Below are 17500 nucleotides of genomic sequence, written 5' to 3'. Positions count from 1 at the left end.
CCATTTTTCCCCAGGGGATCCTGCTGGGGGGAATCTTTTGCTCCAAAGGGTTTCAAATGCAGTCTTTATCTCTGGGTTGTTGGAGTTTTTTTGGGCTATATGGCCATGTTCTAGAAGCATTCTCTCCTGATGTTTCGCCTGCATCTATGGCAAGCATCCTCAGAGGTTGTGAGGTCTCACAACTTCTGAGGATGCTTGCCATAGATGCAAGTGAAACATCAGAAGAGAATGCTTCTAGAACATGGCCATATAGCCCGAAAAAACCCACAACAACCCAGTGATTCCAGCCATGAAAGCCTTTGATAATACAACCTTTATCTTGGTTTGTTGTTGTTTTGGCAAGAGCTCTTTTCTCCCTCACCTTCCCCGGGTCACTTTACTTGGGAAAGTTGTTTTGATCTTGGTGTTTTCAAAATGCAGGTGAGATTATCTGTCTCCCTGTCTTAGTTTGGTTTGGTTTTTTTTGCAAGATATCTACTCTCCCCACCTGTCCCAGGTGATCTTTCTGGGGGATATATTTTGCTCCTAAGGCTTTCAAATGCAAGTGAGTTGCTATCTTTAGAATCATAGAATCCTAGAGTTGGAAGAGACCTCATGGGCCATCCAGTCCAACCCCATTCTGCCAAGAAGCAGGAAAATCACATTTAAAGCACCCCTGACAGATGGCCACCCAGCCTCTGCTTCAAAGCCTCCAGAGAAGGAGCCTCCACCACACTTCGGTGCAGAGAGTTCCACTACTGAACAGCTCTCTCTCACAGTTAGGGAGTTCTTCCTAATGTTCAGGTGGAATCTCTTTCCTTTCCTGTAGTTTGAAGCCATTGTTCCATTGTGTCCTAGTCTCCAGGGCAGCAGAAAACAAGCTTGCTTCCTCCTCTCTATGACTTCTCCTCACATCTTGATACTGGCCCTCATCATGTCTCCTCTCAGCCTTCTTTTCTGCAGGCTAAACATGCAGCTCTTTAAGCCACTCCTCATAGGACTTGTTCTCCAGAACCTTGATCCTTTGAGTAGCCCTCCTCTGGACACATTCCAGCTTAGAGTCAACATCTCCCTTCAATTGTGTTGCCCAGAATTGGACACAGTGTGATTCCAGGTGTGGTCTGACCAGGGCAGAATAGAGCATGGGGAGCATGACTTCCCTGGATCTAGACACAAAGCTTGGTTTGTTGTTGTTGCTTTAGCAAGAGCTTTTTTTCTTCCCCACCTTTCCCAGGTCATTTCACGTGGGGAAATGTTTAGATTAGGCATGGGCAAGCTTGGGCCCTCCAGGTGTTTTGGACTTCAAGTCCCACCATTCATAACAGTTTCAGGCTCCCTTCTTTTCCTCCTTAGCTGCTTAAGTGGAAAAGGAAAGAGAAAGGGCCTGAGGCTGTTAGGAATGGTGGGAGTTGAAATCCAAAACACCTGGAGGGCTGATTTAGATCCAGAGGTTTTTCATATGCAGGTGAGTTGATATATTTGTCTTGTTTTAGAATTTCCCTTCCCAGGGTAGCTTGACTTGATCCAAACCTTGTTTCAAATGCAGATGAGCAAGTCTCCCTTTCGCGGTTTCCCTTTTGGCAAAGATCTCTCCTCCCCTTCCCCAGTGATTTTGCTTTTGGGAGTCTTTTGCTCCAAATGTTTTCCAAATGCAGGTGAGGCGACAGCACCATGCTCTCTTCGTTGCATTTTTTGCTTGGAAGGGGAAAAGGGAATTTGAAGGGAAGGCTGGAGACGAGAGTGATATGCTATTACGGGAAGGTTCAAGATACTGCATGTTGCAGCCTTGGCCAAACTTTCTAAGTTGGGGGCATTCCCTGCTAAGAGGACTGTCTGCCCGGTGAAGGAAGGAAGGAAGGAAGGGAAGGAAGAAGGGAAGACAGAAGGAAGGAAAGACAAAAGGGAGGAAGGGAAGGATGGAAGGGGAAAGAGGGAGGGAGGAAAGGAAAGGAGGGAAGGATAAAGGGGAGGATGGAAAGAGGGAAGGAGGGATGGAAGGGAAGGATAGAAGGAGAAGGAGGGAAGGAGGGATGGAAGGGAAGGATAGAAGGAGAAAGAGGGAAGGAAGGAAGGGCAAAGGGGAGGATGGAAAGGGAAAGAGGGAAGGAGGGAAAGAGGGATGGAAGGGAAAGATAGAAGGAGAAAGAGGGAAGGAAGGAAGGGCAAAGGGGAGGATGGAAAGAGAAAGAGGGAAGGAGGGAAAGAGGGAAGGATGGATGGAAGGGAAGGATAGGAGAAAGAGGGAGGGAGGGAAAGAGGGAAGGAAGGACAAGAGGGAAGGAAGGCCAAAAGGGTGGAAGAGAAGGATGGAAGGAAGGGAAGGAGGAAGGAAAAAGAGAACGAAGGAAGAAAGGGAGGAAGAGAAGGATGGAAGAAAGGAAGGGAAGGAGGAAGGAAAGAGATAAAGAAGAACGAAAGGGTGGAAGGGAATGGAGGGAGGGAGGGAAGAAGGGAAGAAAGAAGGGAGAAAAGAGAGAAGGAAGGAAAGACAAAAGCGGGGAAGGAAGGAGAAAGAGGGAGAGAGGGAAGGAAGGAGAAAGAGGAAAGGAAGGAAGCAAGAACAAAGGAGAGGAAGGAAAAGATGGATGGAGAAAGAGGGAGAGGGCAGCAGGGAGGAAAGAGGGAAGGAAGGATGGGAGGGATAGAAGAAGGAGAAAGAGGGAGGAAGGGAGGAAAGAGGGAAGGAAGGATGGAAGGGAGGGATAGAAGAAGGAGAAAGAGGGAGGGAGGGAGGAAAGAGGGAAGGAAAGACAAAAGAAGGGAAAAACAAAAGGTAAGGAAGGAAGGATGAAAAGGAAGAGAAGGATGGAAGGAAGGAAGGAAGGAAAGAAGGGAGGAAGAGAAGGAAGAAAAGGAAGTAAGGAAGGAAGGAAGGAAGGAGGAAAGAGAGAAGGAAGGGCAAAAGGGAGGAAGAGAAGGAAGGACAAAAGGGATGGGAGAAGAAAGAGGGAGAGACGGAAGGAAGGGAAGGAAAGAAGGAAGGAAGGGAGAGAGGGAAGGATAGAAGGAGAAAGAGGAAGGAAAGACTGAAGGAAGGAAAGACAAAAGGGAAGGAAGGAAGAATGAAAGGGTGGAAGATAAGGATGGAAAAAGAGAAGGGAGGGAGGGAGGGAAGGAGGAAGGAAAGAGAAGGAAGAAAGGACGAAATAGTGGAAGGGAATGGAGGGAGGGAGAAATAGGAAGGGAGGGAAGGAGGGAAGAAAGAAAGAGAGAAGGAAGAAAAGATAAAAGGGAAGGAAGGAAGGAGAAAGAGGGAGAGAGGGAAAGAGAAAGAGGGAAGGAAAGGAGGGGTGGAAAGGAAGGGAGGAAGGAGAGAGAACGGGGGGAGGGAAGGAAGAGGGGAGGGAAGGAGGAAGGAACGAGAGAAAGAAGGAAGGATAGGATGTCGAGAGAGAGGGCCTGAGAAAAGAGCCCAAGGGGCCACATCCGTGCCTGGTTTTGCCCATACCTGGTATATTGGGATGCTATTGGTTAAAAATTCCCAGATCTTGTCTCCCTAGCCCAGCACCGATGTCCACCTATTAATAGACGGTCTATGAATAGACACCTAGGGATGCAGGTGAATGTGTGTTGGCAGACTGGCCTCTGATACAGTTGTGTGTCACGGTTGTGTAACATCAGATGGGAAAGCCCTTGGGTAAGAACAGACTCTGCTTTCAGCAGGATTACCGGTAACTTTGCCCAGAGGAGGATGTCTGCACTTTCCCTACAATTAATGGGACACCAGAGCTATTGAGAGCCAACATGGTTTGAACGTTGGACTACAACTCTGGAGATCTGGGTTCGAATTCCCACTCAGCCTTGAAGGGGATCTTGGGCAAGTCACACTCTCTCAGCCTCAGAGGAAGGCAAAAGTAAATCCCTTTCAGCAAAGCGTACCAAGATGACGCCATGATAGTTGCCCTAAGTTGTAAACAACACAAAGACACACAACAATACACACAACAATGAGGAGTGATCGTTTCCTATTTAGTCTAAACCAGAAAAAATGGGGATTTTCAGATATTTCTATGGGACAAACAGACGGTTGTGTGTGTGTATTTATGTGTTTCTATGTGTACATGCATATTGTGTATATGTGTGTATAAATTTGTGTATATATGTGTGTTTGCATATGTGTGTGTAAATATTTGTGTATTTTTGTGTTTATATGTGTGCATGCATATTGTGTATATGTGTGTGCTTGTCTATATGCATATTTGTGTGTATACATGTATGTATGTGGATATGTATATGTATGTATGTATATGTGTGTATTTGTGTGTGTTTGTGCATATATGTGTGTGTGTATGAATGTGTGCATGTGCATATTTATATGAGTGTACGTGTGTATGTATATATGGTGTATTTTTGGGGGTTTTAAGTCTGTTCTTCTGGGGTTTTGTGTGTGTGTGTGTGCGTTTATGGGTGATGGACACTCATTGGACTGTTAGGTGTGTTGTGTCCACATTTCGTGTCAATTTGTCCAGTGGTTTTTGAGTTATATTAATCCCACAAACGAACATTACATTTTTATTTATATACATTAATGCTGTTTGTCACTATTTAATTGCCATGGTTCTATGCTATGGCATCATGGGGACTGCACTTTTGCAAAGTTTTTATCCTTCTCTGCCAAAGAGGGCCAGTGCCTCGCCAAACTACAACTCCCATGATCCTGTAGCATTGACCCATGGCAGTTAAAAGTGGTATCAAACTGAATTAATTCTACAATGGATATAGTCCAATTTGAGTAGGTCTACTTGAATTGGGATTAATATTGGGCTTATCCCATAGTATTAGGAGTACACAGTGGGTTAAACTGCTGAGCTTGTTGACTGAAAGGTCGCAGGTTCAAATCTGGGGAGTGGGGTGAGCTCCCGCTGTTAGCCCCAGCTTCTGCCAACCTAGCAGTTCAAAAACATGCAAATGTGAGTAGATCAATAAGTACTATCTTGGCAGGAAGGTTACAGTGCTCCATACAGTTATACCAGCCACATGACCTTGGAGGTGTCTGCGGACAACGCCGGCTCTTCGGTTTAGAAATGGAGATGAGCACCACACCCCGGAGTCGGACACGACTGGACTTAATGTCAGGGGACTACCTTTACCTTTTATTAGGAGTACATAGAATCCTTGGAGGTACAGTGGGTTAAACCGCTGAGCTGCTGTGCTTGTTGACCGAAAGGTCGCAGGTTCAAATCCGAGAAGCGGGGTGAGCTCCCGCTGTCAGCCCCAGCTTCTGCCAACCTATCAGTTCGAAAACCTGCAAATGTGAGTAGATCAATAGGTACTGCTTCTGCAGGAAGGTAAGGGCGCTCCATGCAGTCATGCTGGCCACATGACCTTAGAGGTGTCTACGGACAACGCCGTCTCTTCGGCTTAGAAATGGAGATGAGCACCACACCCCGGAGTCGGACACGACTGGACTTAATGTCAGGGGACAACTTTTACCTTTTATTAGGAGTACATGGAACCCTTGGTGTCACAGTGGGTTAAACCACTGAGCTGCTGAGCTTGTTGACCGAAAGGTCGTAGGTTCAAATCCAGGGAGCAGGGTGAGCTCCCACTGTCAGCCCCAGCTTCTGCCAACCTAACAGTTCGAAAACCTGCAAATGTGAGTAGATCAATAGGTACTGCTTCTGCAGGAAGGTAAGGGCGCTCCATGCAGTCATGCTGGCCACATGACCTTAGAGGTGTCTACGGACAACGCCGTCTCTTCGGCTTAGAAATGGAGATGAGCACCACACCCCGGAGTCGGACACGACTGGACTTAATGTCAGGGGACAACTTTTACCTTTTATTAGGAGTACATGGAACCCTTGGTGTCACAGTGGGTTAAACCACTGAGCTGCTGAGCTTGTTGACCGAAAGGTCGTAGGTTCAAATCCAGGGAGCAGGGTGAGCTCCCACTGTCAGCCCCAGCTTCTGCCAACCTATCAGTTTGAAAACCTGCAAATGTGAGTAGATCAATAGGTACTGCTTCTGCAGGAAGGTAAGGGCGCTCCATGCAGTCATGCTGGCCACATGACCTTGGAGGTGTCTGCGGACAAAACCGGCTCTTTAGGTTAGAAATAGAGATGACCACCAACTCCCTGAGTCGGACACAACTGGACTTAATGTCAGGGGACAACCTTTACCTTTTATTAGGAGTACATAGAATCCTTGGAGGTACAGTGGGTTAAACCGCTGAGCTGCTGTGCTTGTTGACTGAAAGGTCGCAGGTTCAAATCCGAGGAGCGGGGTGAGCTCCTGCTGTCAGCCCCAGCTTCTGCCAGCCTAGCAGTTTGAAAACATGCAAATGTGAGTAGATCAATAGGTACCACTCCGATGGAAAGGTAAGGGTGCTCCATGCAGTCATGCTGGCCACATGCCCATGGAGGTGTCTATGGATAACGCTGGCTCTTCGGCTTAGAAATGGAGATGACCACCAACTCCCAGAGTCAGACATGACTGGACTTAATGTCAGGGGACAACCTTTACTTTACCTTTTACCTTGGCAGGAAGGTAACAGGCTTCATGCAGTCATGCTGGCCACATGACCATGGAGGTGTCTACGGACAACGCCGGCTCTTCGGCTTAGAAATGGAGATGAGCACCAACCCCCAGAGTCGGACACGACTGGACTTCATGTCAGGGGAAAACCTTTACCTTTACCTGATAGGACTACAGGAAGCTATCTTATACCAAGACTATAAAGTCCATATGTAATGCAGCAAATCCTTGGCATACTTTGGATTTTGCTTCCAAAACTTCCTAATGGATACCAAACCGCATGGATGCTCATGATCCCATTATATCAATGGTTCCCAACCTTTGGTCCTCCAGGTGTTGTGGACTTCAGTTCCCACAATTCCTAATAGCTGGTAAGATGGGAGTTGAAGTCCAAAAAGACTGGAGGACCAAAGGTTGGGAATCACTGCATTATATACATACAATGGCATAGCAATAGGGTTTGCTTTGTGCAAATTTCAAACAACACTTTCAAGTCCTGGAAGGTTGAAATTCTAGATATGCAGAATCAATAATACAGAGGGTTGAGTGTATAGTGTTGCTTGCATCTTATTTACTTCATTACCTTTGCTCTCTTGCTACTCTAGTTACTCATGAGCTGGTATATTCCACATCACAAACATCAGGTGTTCAGTTTGTTTTGGGCTGCATCTACACTGCAGAATTAATCCAGTTTGACACCACTTTTAACAGCCATGGCTGTAGTTGTGGTTTGGTGAGGCATCCGCACGCTTCGGCAGAGAAGGCTGAAGACTGGGTTGCTATGAATTTTCTGGGCTGTACAGCTTTGGTCAAGCAGCATTCTGTCCTGATGTTTCGCCTGCATCTGTGCCGTTCAGCAGTGGAACTCTCTGCCCCGGAGTGTGGTGGAGGCTCCTTCTTTGGAAGCTTTTAAGCAGAGGCTGGATGGCCATCTGTCAGGGGTGATTTGAATGCAACATTCCTGCTTCTTGGCAGAATGGGGTTGGACTGGATGACCCATGAGGTCTCTTCCAACTCTTTGATTCTATGATTCTATGATTCTATGTGGCTCATGGCATCTGTTGGAAATGAGGCAAGTGAAATGTGTATGTATGTGTGTGTGTGTGTGTGTATATATATATATATATATATATACACACAAGCTGTCCCCTGCCACGCATTGCTGTGACCCAGTCTGTGTCTATGTGTTTTGTGTGTGTGTATGTATGTATGTGTATATGTGTGTGCCTATATTTCTGTATATGTATGTGTGTGTGTGTGTGTGTGTGTGTGTGTGTATACATGTGGTTTTGCGCATGCATTGTAATGTTTTTTTTGCTTGTTTGGCTTTTGAAGTCCCTTCCACTGTGTTTTTCAGTGTTTTTATGAGTGATGGTCACTTGTTGGCTTGATAGGTGTTTTGTGTCCAAATTTCGTGTCAATTCGTCCAGTGGTTTTTGAGTTATGTTAATCCCACAAACTAACATTAAATTTTTATTTATATAGATGTGTGTGTGTGTGTAGTGTCCAGGGTGGGAGAAAGAAGTCTTGCCTGTTTGAAGCAAGTGTGAATGGTACAATTAGCGAGTTTGAATTTCATCGAGCCTCCAAAACGAAGGATGCCTCCAGGCAACAACAGCCAAGCTATCTCTATGCGAATACCCTTGCTGATTGACTTTGCAGCTGCAAGGCTATACAATACTAATCAAGCTTGCTAATTGCAGCATTCATGCTTGCTTGAAACAAACAAATCCAAACAAATACATATTTAGTGGATTGTTGTAGGTTTTTTCGGGCTATATGGCCATGTTCTAGAGGCATTTTCTCCTGACGTTTTGCCTGCATCTATGGCAAGCATCCTCAGAGGTAGTGAGGTCTGTTGGAACTAGGAAGAAGAGTTTATATATCTGTGGAATGACTAGGGTGAGGCAAAGAACTCTTGTCTGTTGGAGGTAGGTGTGCATTTTTCAACTGACCACCTTGATTAGCATTTGACGGCCTGGCAGTGCCTGGGGCAATCTTTTGTTGAGAGGTCATTAGATTACCTCTGAGGATGCTTGCCATAGATGCAGGCGAAACGTCAGGAGAAAATGCCTCTAGAACATGGCCATATAGCCCGAAAAAACCTACAACAACCCAGTGATTCTGGCCATGAAAGCCTTAGAAAATACATATTATCCAGGTAGGCAGGCAAACTTCAGCCCTCCAGGTGTTTTGGATTTTGACTCTCACAATTCCTAACAGCCTACTTTTGCATAGAGGTAGCCTGTCTATAATTGCCTGGAGGCATCCTTTGTTTGGGAAGTGTTACTCAATGGTATTCAAGCTTACTAATTGCTTCCAACAGACAAGGATTCTTTATCCCACCTTGGGCACTACACAAATATAGATATACACACACACGTACATATACATACATACACACTCCACTTGCCTCATTTCCAACAGATGCCATTAGCCACAGATGCAGGCGAAATGTCAGGAGAGAATGCTTGCTATATACTATGTACATACTTAAATCCCTCTGACTGAAATAGGGCCTCCTCCTCCTCCAGAAAGTGTGTAGGATTGCAAGCCTCGGTTGTCGATTCCTCCAGTGTTTTTCCACTCCGATGTGTTGACATGCTTCACCTTGCCTTCAAGCAGATTACGAGGAGAGTCATGGACCATGTTTTTGTGCAATAGATCTGTATCTCTGTGCATTTTCCCCTTTTGGGATCCCGGCAGATCCCCGCCTGCCCACTCAGCCCTGCGTGACCCAAATCCCTCGGAGACGCCGATTATGGCATTATCTGCCGTGGCTGCAATTCGGCTAATTCCAAAGTCTCACACCGAGTATAGATGTCTCCGCAAATTAGCAAAATCATGTTTTCCGAACACGTTGGCTTATTTATGCTGTCGAACGGGAAAGCTGTAGGTGGGCGTTTATTCCCTCTTTTCGTGACTCTGTACAAGGGGTGCATCTACACTGTAGAAATGAATGCAGTTTGATACCAGTTACCCAAGAAGACAATTATGTTGGGGAAAGTGGAAGGCAAAAGGAAGAGGGGCCGACCAAGGGCAAGATGGATGGATGGCATCCTTGAAATGACTGGACTGACCTTGAGGGAGCTGGGGGTGGTAACGGCCGACAGGGAGCTCTGGCGTGGGCTGGTCCATGAGGTCACGAAGAGTCGGAGACGACTGAACGAATGAACAACAACAACACCAGTTACCCAAATACCTGGGAGTCACTTTGGACCGTGCTCTGACCTACAAGAAGCTCTACCTGAACATCAAGCAAAAAGTGGCCGCTAGAAACAATATCATACGAAGCTGACTGGCACAACCTGGGGATCACAACCAGACACAGTGAAGACACTTGCCCTTGCGCTGTGCTACTCTGCTGCTGAATACGCATGCCCAGTATGGAACACATCTCACCACACTAAAACAGTAGATGTGGCTCTTAATGAGACATGCCGCATTGTCACGGGGTGTCTGCACCCTACACCACTGGAGAAATTACACTGCTTAGCGGGTATTGCACCACCTGACATCCGCCGGGAAGTAGCAGCCAATAGTGAAAGGACCAAGGCAGAGACATCTCCAGCTCATCCCTTGTTTGGGTATCAGCCAGCACGCCGACGACTTAAATCAAGACATAGTTTTCTTAGATCTACAGAGACACTCGCTGGAACACCTCAGCAAGCAAGAGTCCAAAAGTGGCAGGCCCAAACCCAGCACCTCAATCCGTGGGTGATACCAGGTGAGAGACTCTCCCCCTGGGCACACAACTTGGAAGGAGCTGAACATACTGCACTCTGGCACCACGAGATGCAGAGCCAACCTCAAGAAATGGGGCTACAGGGTGGAATCCATGGCATGCAACTGACCATTTGCTGCAATGCACCCTGAGCCCTGCCACTTGCACCAAGGAGGACCTTCTTGCGGCAACACCAGAGGCACTCCAAGTGGCCAGATACTGGTCAAAGGACATTTAACCAACTACGAGGGATCACCTAAGTAAGATACATACACACACACACACACACACACACATGTATATGTATGTATAGTGCATAGGGTGGGACAAAGAACTCTTTTCTGTTTGAAGCAACTGTGAATATTGCAGCAGTTAGCAAGCTTGAATAGCATTGAGTAACACCTCCCAAACAAAGGATGCCTCCAGGCAACAACAGCCAGGCTACCTCTACGCAGATACTCTCACTGCTTGACTGCATTGTGTATATTGAACATAATGAAATCAAGAAGGAATTTAAAAGGGTCTGGCCCTGAAGGAGAGACCCTGCGGATCCACCAAAGAGGGCTCGCTACAGTGGTGAGCAAAGAGAAGCCACAATTTAAAAGATTTTCCTAAGTTCCCAAAAGAAATCTCACCAAACTCGGTTCTTGTGGGTTTTTTCGGGCTATATGGCCATGTTCTAGAGGCATTTGTTGAAGGAAGCGCCACCGAGATGATTTTATTGCGATTCAGCGGAAAAGGATGCAAAGCAGCAATATTTCGCCAAGCTAAGCATAACATGTGTACAAATAGAAGCCTTTTTTTATACAGAAATGGAGTTGTCAGGTTTGAATTTCCTGTTCCTCGCCTCTCTGCTGGCTCGACGGTGATTGGCTGGTGCGCTACAGCTGGGCGGAGGCTTGGTCGCCTCCTGAGCGCCTGGGCCAATCACTGGGCTTCTGCTGCCTCGGTGTCCTGATGAATCAGGAGAGAGAGAGACAGGACGAGAGGGAAACAATGGATTCTTGACAGGATTATTGAAAATGGGAAATGTCCAACGAGTCCTGGAGGCCTGCGAGACAACCTTTCTTATTGTCTTTGATTAGCTTTAATAAACGTTGATTTCTGGCAAGCCTGCCAGATCCGGATTTTCTGGGTGCTAAGATATAGAAACAATGAGGGAATTTTGGCTGAAGTTTCAGTGAAAGGAGATTTAAAATAGTAACAGATCAGGACAAAGGGTGGCTTTCCGAAGGGAGAAATATAGAAATCATGATATAGAAAACATACCCACTTATCCCTCCCACCAGAGTCCCATAGAAGTTCAAGAGAGTACATAAGTGTAAAGGGAGGGGGTTTCTCAGCAATAAATGTGCTACCTTCCGCTATATATGAAGCACAGGGCATAAAACCTTGATTAAATGTACACACTATCTAACATGGGAAGGGGTCCTTGTTGTTGTTAGTGTCTTGGCAAATTGACCAAGACTTAACCCTTATTATCTAGTCTGGTGTCCTTGTCCTTAGCAAAACTATAAGTTACTATCTTTTATTGGGGAGGGGGGTCATGTTCGACTTCAATAATGTGTAAATCCAATCAGATAAAACATTTTAAAAATCCAAAAGTACGCATTTCTTTAAAAATTGCATTAATTCTACAGTGTTGATGCTGAATCCTGACTCGCCTCTGGTTGTGTTTATGAAGTCAATACGGACTTTAGGAGGGTCTCCCCAGTAAGAGAGACCCCTGGGACTGCACCAAAGAGGGTCTATAACCTTGGCGAGCCGTCAGAGAAGCCTGATTCCAGCAATTTTATTGATATTAATAATTGAAATGAAACTCTTGCCAAGGCGAAGAAGAGGCATCGAGGTTTAATGAGCGATTCAGCTGAGTTGGATGCAAATGCGGGGATAGCTCACCCACAAGCATACCAGTATATTGATCAGAGGCATATTTATGGCAAATTCAAAGTTGCAGAGTTCAAACTCCCCGCCCCGGCTTCCCTGTTGTTCCCTGCCCCCGGTGCCTCTGGACCAGTCAGGAAACTCCAGTGGTCCGTAGGAACCAATGGGGGGACCTCTGCCACCTGGTGGCAACAGCCAATCAGGAGAGATGGAGGCGGGATGAGGGAGCACAAAGGAATCTGGGAAAGGAAATGCCATGTGGCCGGCGAGACAAAGGGGAAATCTCAAGCCAGCCTGATCTATCAACATGTGTAGACTGGGGTGATTGTTTCTTGGTGGAGATAGCTGAGTTAATCAGAGCGAAGGCAAAAGGTTTTTCGAGGACCTTTTGTCCTTCAGGAGGAAATATGGTTAAGATTTTTGCCAAAGGGGCAAGCTGAGGGCTGGGCAATTCCTCCGAGGGCCACCAGCTGCCCAGGCTATTGTTCATGTTTCTGGAAACAAGCTTTGCTCCCCGTCCTTGGAGAACTACAGCTCCCGAGAGAGACAGAGACCCCAAGGTCTAGCTATTCCCAAAATTTCATGGGGTCCTCATTGTTGTTAAGGCCTTGGCAAATTGACCAAGACTTTTGTGCAGTCTGGTACCTTTGTCCTTTGCAGAACTATAAGTCACCATCCCTTGTTGGGGGGGGGCATGCTCGACGTCATTTATACCACGATCGCAGGCCTTTTAACCCATTTTCCATCAATTTGATTTTGCAATCGTTCGTTAGCCGGAGGACAAACGGAACTGGGGCTCTTTAGGGAACCTTCTGGAAGGATCTAGGCTAAACTCAGGTGCTTTCTAGACGGGCACAGTTAAACATAGAAGCCGACACGGCTAATCTCTAAATCCCACGGAGGGAAATTAACACTCTGCCCTCCTCCTGACGCAACCGCACATATAACACAGATCATTCGAGCGGAGTCTTTATTTATTTAGGAAAGAGGGAGCTGGAGTGACACACAACTTGCTGCCTATATATAGCCAAGCCAATGACCCCGATTGATGCCTGGGTTTGGAAAATTCCTACGAGCCAAAACAACGTTGTTGTTTAACAGGAGGAGGAAAACAACAACCAGGGAAGCGCAGAGCTGGTTAGATGCGTCTCCAAGGGATGGTTTGAGAGTCCCTTAACGAAGGCTCCTCTAACGTTGGCCCTTCTTTGCTTTCTGAAGCTCTGCTGCCAGGAAAGACTTTGCGAAGAAGGAAGAGACTTTGCCAAGAAGAAGAAGGCGAAGAGAGAGAATCGCTGCGGAAATGGCTCTCCTGAAATGCGGATGGCTTTGGAGGCAGAGTAAGTGATGCGGATGGGATGGGATGGAAAGGGACCACAAGGGGAGATCGTCTCTTTTGATGGGACACATCGATGGCTTAGAAGCCATGACTCTTAGTCCTAGTTTCCTCCAAGGAAGGAGCTTCCACCACACTCCAAAGCAGAGAGTTCCACTGCTGAACAGCTCTAAGAAGTTCTTCCTAATGTTCAGGTGGAATCTCCTGTTTTGAAGGGACACACCGATGGCTTAGAACAGGCATGGCCAAACTTGGGCCCTCCAGGTGTTTTGGACTTCAACTCCCACAATTCCTAACAGCCGGTAGGCTGTTAGGAATTGTGGGAGTTGAAGTCCAAAACACCTGGAGGGCCAAAGTTTGCCCAGGCCTGGCTTAGAATCACGAATCATAGAATAACAAAGTTGGAAGAGACCCCATGGGACATCAGAAAACATGGTATTTTCTGTTGGTCGTCGAGGTTCGTTGTGGGAAGTTTGTTGGTGGAGTTCAGAATGCTCTTTGATTGTAGGTGAACTATAAATCCCAGCAACTACAACTCCCAAATGTCAAGGTCTATTTCCCCCAAACTCCGCCAGTGTTCACATTTGGACATATTGAGTATACAGAACTCCCATGATGAACAGAAAATACTGGAAGGGTTTGGTGGGCATTGACCTTGAGCTTGGGAGTTGTAGTTCACCTACATCCAGAGAACACTGTGGACTCAAAAAATTATGGATCTGGACCAAACTTGGCACGGATACTCAATGTTGTTGTTGTTCTTGTTGTTGTTGTTGTTTTCCCAAACTCACAGCAACCTAGTGATTCAGGCCATGAAAGCCTTCAGCAATACATTGTTGTTGTTGTTGTTGTTGTTTTCCCAAACTCACAGCAACCCAGTGATTCCAACCATGAAAGCCTTTCGCAATACATTGTTGTTGTTATTATTGTTATTTTCCCAAACTCACAGCAACCCAGTGATTCCGACCATGAAAGCCTTCGGCAATACATTGTTGTTGTTGGGTTGTAGGATTTTTAGGGCTATATGGTCATGTTCTAGAGGCATTTTCTCCTGACGTTTCAACTGCATCTATGGCAACCATCCTCAGAGGTAGTGAGGTCTGTTGGAAGTTGGAAAAATGGATTTATATATCTGTGGAATGACAAGGGTGGGACAAAGGACTCTTGTCTGCTGGAGCTAGGGGTGAATGTTTCAACTGACCACCTTGATTAGCATTTGATTTCCCAAACTCACAGCAACCCAGTGATTCTGGCCATGAAAGCCTTCGGTTGGAGCTAGGTGTGAATGTTTAAACTGACCACCTTGATTAGCATTTGATTGCCTGGCAGTGCCTGGAGCAATCTTTTGTTGAGAGGTGATTAGATGTCCTTGTTTGTTTCCTCTCTGTTGTTGTTGTTTTCCCAAACCCACAGCAACCCAGTGATTCCGGCCATGAAAGCCTTCAGCAATACATTGTTGTTGTTTTCTCTTTTGATCAAGACCCAAAACAAGTTTTAAAAGATATTAAAATAGTCAAACGAATGCATTCATAGAATCATAGAATCCTAGAATCAAAGAGTTGGAAGAGACCTCCTGGGCCATCCAGTCCAACCCCCTGCCAAGAAGCAGGAATATTGCATTCAAATCACCCCTGACAGATGGCCATCCAGCCTCTGTTTAAAAGGTTCCAAAGAAGGAGCCTCCACCACACTCCGGGGCAGAGAGTTCCACTGCTGAACGGCTCTCACAGTCAGGAAGTTCTTCCTCATGTTCAGATGGAATCTCCTCTCTTGTAGTTTGAAGCCATTGTTTCGTGTCCTAGTCTCCAAGGAAGCAGAAAACAAGCTTGCTCCCTCCTCCTCCCTGTGGCTTCCTCTCACATATTTATACATGGCTATCATATCTCCTCTCAACCTTCTCTTCTTCAGGCTAAACATGCCCAGCTCCTTAAGCCGCTCCTCATAGGGCTTGTTCTCCAGACCCTTGATCATTTTAGTCGCCCTCTTCTGGACACATTCCAGCTTGTCAATATCTCTCTTGAATTGTGGTGCCCAGAACTGGACACAATATTCCAGATGTGGTCTAACCAAAACAGAATAGAGGGGTAGCATGACTTCCCTTGATCTAAACAACAACAAAGGGGGATTCCACCTAAAAACTTTCAGAAGAACTTTTTATCCTTCAAGTGCCTTGGAAGACAAGATGTTAGAAGCATCTCTTTCTAGACTGCTTTCCTAGTGGATTCCTTCCTGGCCGAACAAGGTCGGACTAGATGACCTCTGGGGTTCCCCTTTCCAGATCTGGGGCGCTGCCATGCCTTTGGAGCTTGAGCAGGTGGGTTGAGGACAGCTTCGGCAGTGTAGGTTACGTTTTGTCCGGGATCCGCTCTGCTTGACGGATTATCCACCTGAGCGGACGGCTGAATCCACTGAGGCAGAAGCTCCGCCATCTGTTCCTAGTCGCTTTCCAGATCTTTTGCCAAGCAGAACATCCTGACCCATTGTTGTCGGTGAGCATTAGAAGGTATCAGGACAACTCCCGGGACCCCATTGCATATAGAGCATGCCTGGACAAACTTGGGCAAACTTGGGCCCTCCAGGTGTTTTGGACTTCAACTCCCACAATTCCTAACAGCCTACAGACCCCTTCTTTTTCCCCTTCAGCCGCTTAAGCGGCTGAAGGGGAAAAAGAAGGGGTCTGTAGGCTGTTAGGAATTGTGGGAGTTGAAGTCCAAAACACCTGGAGGGCCCAAGTTTGCCCAGACCTGATGTAGAGCCGTAATATATATATTTTAAAGCACTAGGTGCACATTTTCCTTCCTGTTCTGCAAAGACAAATCAATACCCCATTAAAGCTTCTTTGTCTGGTCAAAGTTGTTAGCTTTGCGATATCTGATCCACCTATTTGGAAGCAATTCAGCAAGCCAAGCAGAATAAGAGTGGAAGTGGCTATTGATGGGGAATCAGCAAACAGAAAGCCTGATGGGTTGTTGTAGGTTTTTTTGGGCTATACGGCCATGTTCTAGAGAGGCATTCTCTCCTGACGTTTCGCCTGCATCTATGGCAAGCTTCCTCAGAGGTAGTGAGGTCTGTTGGAACTAGGAAATTGGATTTATATATCTGTGGAATGACCAGGGTGGGACAAAGGACTCTTGTCTGTTGGAGCTAGGTGTGAATGTTTCAACTGACCACCTTGATTAGCATTTGATGGCCTGGCAGTGCCTGGGGCAATCTTTAGTTGAGAGGTGATTAGCTGTCCCTGATTGTTTCCTCTCTGTTGTTTTGCTGTTGTTGTAATTTTAGAGGTTTTTTAATACTAGTAGCCAGATTTTGTTCATTTTCATAGTTTCCTCCTTTCTGTTGGCTGGTGGTTGTCAGAGTGGTCCAGCATTTCTGTGTTTTCAACTAATACGCTGTGTCTTGGTTGGGCTCAGCAAGTGCTCTGCTATGCCTGACTTCTCTGGTTGGATTCGACGTATACCATGCAGCTGTGGACAAGAAGTCTACGTAGGGTCCCCCAAACACACAGCATTGCCCAGGCACGGATCAAGCAACATGGCACTACAGGCTACTTGAGCCAGAGAAGTCAGCCATAAAAGAGCACTTGATAAACCAACCTGGACACAGAATATTATTTGAGAACACAGAAATTCTTGACAAATGTCATGTCAGACTACAAAGAGAAGCCATTGAAATGCTCAAGCATTTGTAGATAATCAGATAGGTAGGTAGGTAGGTAGGTAGGTAGGTAGATTCCTAAAGTTGGAAGAGACCCCAAGGGTCATCCAATCCAACCCATAGATAGATAGATAGATAGATAGATAGATAGATAGATAGATAGATAGATAGATAGATAGATAGATGGGTAGATGGGTAGATGGGTAGATAGATAGATAGATAGATAGATAGATAGATAGATAGATAGATTGATAGATAGATGATCAGATAGATAGATGATCAGATAGATAGATAGATAGATAGATAGATGATCAGATAGATGGATAGATAGATAATCAGATAGATAGATGATCAGATAGATAGATGATCAGATAGATAGATGATCAGATAGATAGATGATCAGATAGATAGATAGATAGATAGATAGATAGATAGATAGATAATCAGAT

The 17500-nt window shown here is 46.1% G+C and overlaps 1 protein-coding gene across 1 annotated transcript in view; it reads left to right on the top strand.

Moving 5' to 3' along the window:
- PLEKHB1 (pleckstrin homology domain containing B1) overlaps positions 1 to 17500 on the top strand; it is a 49668-nt gene that overhangs the window by 2128 nt on the left and 30040 nt on the right. The window contains exon 2 of the mRNA XM_060771274.2: positions 13280 to 13398. Within this exon, the coding sequence (XP_060627257.1) occupies positions 13362 to 13398 (37 nt within the window). The 5' untranslated portion in view covers positions 13280 to 13361. The remainder of the gene's footprint in view (positions 1 to 13279; positions 13399 to 17500) is intronic.

This window comes from Anolis sagrei, chromosome 3, assembly GCF_037176765.1.
Source record: "Anolis sagrei isolate rAnoSag1 chromosome 3, rAnoSag1.mat, whole genome shotgun sequence".
Classification (NCBI taxonomy): domain Eukaryota; kingdom Metazoa; phylum Chordata; class Lepidosauria; order Squamata; family Dactyloidae; genus Anolis; species Anolis sagrei.
The sequence above is the reverse complement of the archived record's forward strand: the minus strand, read 5'-3'. Positions and strand labels throughout refer to the sequence as shown.